This window comes from Tupaia chinensis, unplaced genomic scaffold, assembly GCF_000334495.1.
Source record: "Tupaia chinensis unplaced genomic scaffold, TupChi_1.0 Scaffold138725_1, whole genome shotgun sequence".
Taxonomy (NCBI): domain Eukaryota; kingdom Metazoa; phylum Chordata; class Mammalia; order Scandentia; family Tupaiidae; genus Tupaia; species Tupaia belangeri.
Genome location: NW_006198617.1, coordinates 2,152,047 through 2,157,843, shown reverse-complemented (window position 1 = coordinate 2,157,843; position 5,797 = coordinate 2,152,047). Strand labels below are relative to the sequence as shown.

Sequence of the window (5,797 nt, the reverse complement as noted above, 5' to 3'; positions counted from 1 at the left end):
AGCGGGCGCGAGCGCGGAGGGGGGGGGGGGGGGGCGCAGGCAGGACACAGCATTCCGGGGAGAGCACGTGACCAACCCATCCAGTAAGAGGGAGCCCTGAGAGTCTGAACTATTGGGAGGTATGGGGGTGGTGCTAGAGCACCATCTTGCTGATGAGGATGGGAGGCAGGCTGAGGATGATGCCCATGCACAGGAGAGGTGTTCAAGAACCTGGATCCAGCCATGCCTGAAACTGACCCTCGATCTAGACCGTCCACGTACACGAGCAGGGCACAGCTATGGTTAGGAAGGAACCCGTCAGTCATTGCAGCTGGCAGACGTGTCCCACATCCACCGAGTCTGGCTCAGGAACTCCCAGACCCAGCTCAGCCCTGCCCACAGCCCTGCCCTCCCCTGCCGGCTCTCTGCACGGGCTGCAGGTCCCAGCTCCTCCACCACTTCGCTCTGTGATACGAGGCCAATTGTCTCCCCTCCCAGGCCTCAGTTTCCCTATCTGTCAATGGACACAGATGAACCTGCCTCCCTGGGTGGCTGTGAGGCACTGTCACCGTGCCGGGCACAGAGTGCTCGAGGCACTTCATTCTCCCCTGCCTACCTAGTCAGTCCTTCCCGAGAGGTGCTGACAACACTGCCCGGAGCAGAGGGGTAATCAGGTTGGCCACGGGAGGCTCGGGATGGGAGAGGAGGGACTAGCAGGCCAAGGCAGGTTCAGAAGGGCCAGCCAGGCCGGGCCCCTCTCGACTGCTCATTTTGGGCTGACCCACTCCTGCTGAGGGCTGAGCAGCTTCTACTGATGTCCCCAGGCTGTCCCTGCCGAGTTTACTGCCAGCTAGGACACTGTGGCCACCTGCAACCCTTCCTGGATCGCAGGGCCAGGGACCGTGTGAACCTGGAGGTCTGCAGTCTGATCCAGAGGGCCGGCCCCGCCTTCTCCTGTGCTCCACCCAGGGGCGCATCTGCTACCCCCTGCCCTCTGCCGAGGCCTCACAGATGCCTCTCCCAACGCCCTGCTCCTCCTCAGCCTCCTGCTGCCCATGGCTCAGGCCAGATGCCTGGGACCGCCGTTGGTTGGACCACCCCCTCACCCTCCTTGGCTGGTGCTCTGCAAACGACCAGCTGGCTTAACCTGCGCTGAGACCCAGCTGTGCTCAGCACCGCATGGCCTCGCCATGGCCTGAACCCCACCGTCCCTCACCTGGACTCCACACTGGTCCTCCATCATCCCGAGCACCCCAGACCCGCACATACTTGGGGCCTTTGCGTGTGCTCCTCCCTCTGCCAGTTCCCCCTCCCCACAACGGGCTCAGAGCCCCACCCTGCACCGTCTCAGTACAGCCTGCCTGGACGTGCTTGCGGTGACAGCCCAGCACGCCCCGCCCTCCGTCTTTCTCCGCGGCCTCCCGCCCTTCCACACAGAATTCATGTATACCTGAGTATATACATGCGCCTGGGTGTTCGTGTGTATGTATATGTGTGTGTGTGTGTATATATATATATTTTTTTCCCTTGCCTCCAAATTCCTACGGGGGTGTGACTGCCTGTGTGCCTTGTGCCCAGCGTGGAGCCCAGCACGTCCCCAGCAGACCCCAGCAAGCCTTCACTGAGGCACAGCTGTGGTTCTCAGGACTTGACATGCTCCTGCCAGTAAACCCCAACCCGCACAGACCCTGGCCTGGTGTCCTGGGACCACCCCAACCCCAGCACCTCCTGCCGCCCCAGCTGCCCCCATGTTCAAGCCTGTCCTGCTTCTTTTACCACCAGGGGTCACACAACCTCTAGTTGTGAGAATATACTGACCCTGGGGCCACAGCCAGAAAGACGAGGCCAGCCAGGAGGGATGGGATGACTCTCGTGCCCATGTGGCCTCACCATGGCCTGGCCTGGGAGGGCCAGACCCCAGAGTGGCCACAGAGCGCTTCCCTGGGAAGGACAGCAGGCAGGCAGCCCCAGGCGAGGCCCTGGCCCCTCTGGGCCTCACCTAGGCTTCCTCCAGGTGTGACCAGGGGCCTCTGGGAAGCAACGGGACGTGCCTGGCAAGGGGCAGGTGTTTGAGGGTCTAGATGACCCAGACCAGCAAGTGACAGAGGACGGACTCACCTGCTGCATGATGTCCCGCCTCTGGTTCATGGCGGCCAGGTAGCGCAGGATCAGCTTCGTGGCCTCGGTCTTGCCAGAGCCGCTCTCCCCACTACCAGGCAAAGGAAGTCTCAACCTTCCACTGCCTCTTCGAGTCTTCCCAGGCCCCACCGCAAAGCAAGTGGGGTGTGTACAGGCCAGCCCAGAGGTCCTAAGTGAGCCCCTCGTCCCACACGGGCTGGTCCATGTGCAGCCCTGTCACCTGGGCCCGTTCCCTCCCTGTGCACACACCGCCCCATCACCCGGGCCCCGTTCCTTCCCTGTGCACACGCCGCCCCATCGCCCGGGCCCCGTTCCCTCCCTGCGCACACACCAGCCCATCGCCCGGGCCCCATTCCCTCCCCGGGCACACACCAGCCCATCGCCCGGGCCCGTTCCCTCCCCGTGCACACACCAGCCCATCGCCTGGGCCCCGTTCCCTCCCTGCGCATGCGTGGCTCGGCTCACCTGATGATTATGCACTGGTTCTGTTTGGCATCAAGCATTTTGGCAAAGGCAAGGTTTGCAATTGCAAAAAGGTGCCTGGAGACAAGTCACGAGGCGTCAGGGTGCTGGCCCTCCACTGCATTCTCAAACTTCCCAGGGTCAGCTCTGCCTCTCTGGGTATCTAGTCCCATTCGCTCCCACCCCCAGGGGGCAATGTCCACCACCATCCTCATCGGAGCCTCAGTGGCCTCTGACCCAGTGGCTGCAGCCAGGCTGGGAGAGGCTGCTGGGCTGAGCGGTCAGCCACGTGCTGAGGAACAGCAGGTGCACACAGGCTCAGGCGCTCATGAGCTCGAGAGGGACCTCCCCCGCTCAGAGATACTCACGGGGGGTTCTCTCCCAGGGCCCGCCCGCTGTACTGCTGCACCTGCTCCGGCCCGTAGATCCCGAACATCCGGTAGGGGTTCACCGACACAAGGATGCTGCCGATGTAAGTCTGCGGGACGGGCACAGCCTCGGCACCCGGCTCACTCCTTGCGGGCCAGGTTCCTTCCCACCCGTGCTCTGGAGCCTGGCTCCCCGGCCAAGGCACTGCTGCTCAGGGCCCTTGCAGCCTCAGGGGTCCTGGGTGACCTCACAGTGGATCTCAGGCGCCGCACCCTTGCTGCGGTCCTGTGAATGTGGCCGCTGGGTGCCGTGTCACTTAGTCATAGACAGCCAGCCTCCAGGAGCCTGTGCTTCCCTGTGCGGTCGAACCTCCACTGCCTGCAGCGGGAGGGAGTCTGGAACCCAGGGGCGACCCTGCCCTGTGCACTGTGGACCTGTCGTTCTCGAGCCCAGGGTTTCCTTCCACCCCTCTGCCCATCCCACTCTGGGATCCAGCTCTCTGGTTCTGACTTGAAGCCTTATCTGGCAGGTCCCCACAAGGACCACACGTCTGGATTCCTGTCTCTCGAGCTCTAGCATCCTCCACTCTTAAGACTCTACGTTTTAGGTCTTTGGGTTCTGAAGTTCTAGGACCGAGCGTCCTGTGCTGAAATGGGAGGAACCCTGGAGCTAACCCTGGAGCTCACACTGGAGGCCACAGGTCTGGGCCCAAGAGGGGCTGCCATGGCCAGCCCCAGCCTCCTTCCCGGGGCTTACATAGATGAGGTTTCGCTCGAATCTGGTCTGGAGGTTGGACAGCACGGCGGTCTCCCGGAGATCTCTGCAGGGCAGGGACAGGGGCTGTCAGTCCCCTGGGGCCAGAGCTGCCCAGATCCCCTGCCCCACTCAGGGCCTCTAGTCCTGCCTCTGACATTGAGCAGTGGTAAGACTGTGGACAAGCCCTTCGCTTTCCTCGTCAGCCCAGTGGGTATAGCAATCATCGTGTCTTCTTTGCTGGAGTTTGGGGGTGGCAGACACGCAGGCTGATTCACTACGATCAGATAATGAGGGTGACCTGACAGCCTTCACACTTTGGGCATCTCAAACACTCCAGCGCTCTCACACTAGCCACACCCCGCCTCGTGTACGAGAAACCCAGGCAGACAGGCCGGTGAAAGCCCAACGTCCTGTGATGCTGGCCCACGCAGGCAGGTCCAGGTGTGCATCTGGAGACCTTCCTGAGCGCGCCAGACATGCACACGTGCCCGTGAGCCAGGGCGGCTCACACTGGGGGTGGACTGGGGTGCTGTCTCCCTGTCTCTTCGTGTCTCACTCATGGAAGAAATAAATACAAAATTAAAAAAAACAAACAAACATAAACTAAGGCGCAAAGAGAGGAAGTGACTTGCCCGAGGTCCCCCCACTGGGAGGTGGGAGGGACGGACTCATGGACACACAGAACCTGGCCGTACATGCACTCGGCCTTCGTTACACCCCCTCTGCAGATGGGCAAACTGAAGCTCTGAAAATGTCCCGGGAGGTAAGGCATCCCGGCCGGAGCTAGGCATGCGAGCCCTGGCTGCCCCCGCAGCCCCGTCCACTCACTCCAGCTGCGTCATGTCCTCCACGCCATCCTCCCCGCGCTGCTCCCGGAGCCGCACAGACGGCAGGCTGCGGATGGAGTGCATCTGCGAGGGAGAGGCCGGTCAGCAGGCTGGAGGGTGCCCTGGCTGGGACACAGCTGAGGCCCGTCCCACTGCTGAGACAGAGTCCCAAGGCCAGGGCAGGTGGGCCCTGCAGCCTCCTGGCCACAGAAAGCCACAGCCCACAGGCCTGCATGAGACACAGAACACGCACCCACCTCGGTGCCCACGCATTCTGGGGTCAGTGCTCCCCTGAGCTCCCACGTGTCCTGCCCTAGGAGCTGAACTGACAGACACACATGCCCACATGCATGTGCACACACACCTGCTCCTCCCAACATCTGCTGTGCCATTGCAGACACCCTTCTCCCAGCAGACCCCACAGGCTGGCTTGTGGGACTTCTCAGCGACGTCCTTGCTCCAGAGCGTGGGGCGTCCAGGAGGGGGATGGAGACTATCTCAGCATGGTACCCCACACCCACCAGGGCAGACACACTGCATCTGCAGAGCCTTGCACTCCCGAGCACACCTGTGGTCTTGTGGGCTGCCCGTGGACTCGCAAGCAGGCCTGTTCTGCTCGCTGGGGGCACACACAGCACGCAGGCACACACACTCGATGTCCCCTTGGCAAGTACAGGTGGGGCCTTGAGCACAGAAGTCCTGCTGCCACCTTTGGGCTGTGCACACACATGCAGAGCATGGGCACACACCCTAGCCCCATGGGTGCCACGTCTGCTTGGACCTTGCAGTGTGCACAGATGTCCAGGCACATGGGCCTGCCTGGGGCTGCATGACTGCAAGCACACACGTGTGCACCCTCAACCTTTCCAATCCCAGCTACAGCCCTCCCTGAGCAGGCAAGGGAAGGGGACACCAGGAGGGAGCCCTGCATGCTGCGTGCCCGCCACTGGGCTGCTAAGTAGGGCACGGACAGTATCTTCCTTTCAGCCCTGGCCTGTGGCCCGCCCGTCTGCCCACGTGCTCGCCAGCAGCCGCAGACCCTGAATAATTCAGCCACTCACGTATTCCAGGGTGAGGAGGGCCCAGGCATCCTTGCCCCTCACCCCTGGGCGCCCTTTGGCCCGCTCCCGCAATGCTGCAGCCCATACAGCGCGGGGCACCCGCCGCCGGGGCCAGGGCCCCCCCAGCAGCCAGGCTGCCCCGGTGGCCATGGCCAGGCCGGCTGGGCGGCCGGGGCCCCGCGCGACCGCCTCCACGGCTAGTGC

The 5,797-nt window shown here is 63.0% G+C and overlaps 1 protein-coding gene across 1 annotated transcript in view; it reads right to left on the bottom strand.

The window, feature by feature from the left end:
- MYO15A (myosin XVA) overlaps positions 1-5,797 on the bottom strand; it is a 59,229-nt gene that overhangs the window by 48,784 nt on the left and 4,648 nt on the right. Inside the window, 5 exon segments of the mRNA XM_014592901.1 lie at positions 2,098-2,188; positions 2,584-2,658; positions 2,949-3,058; positions 3,706-3,769; positions 4,534-4,616. Of these exon segments, the coding sequence (XP_014448387.1) occupies positions 2,098-2,188; positions 2,584-2,658; positions 2,949-3,058; positions 3,706-3,769; positions 4,534-4,616 (423 nt within the window).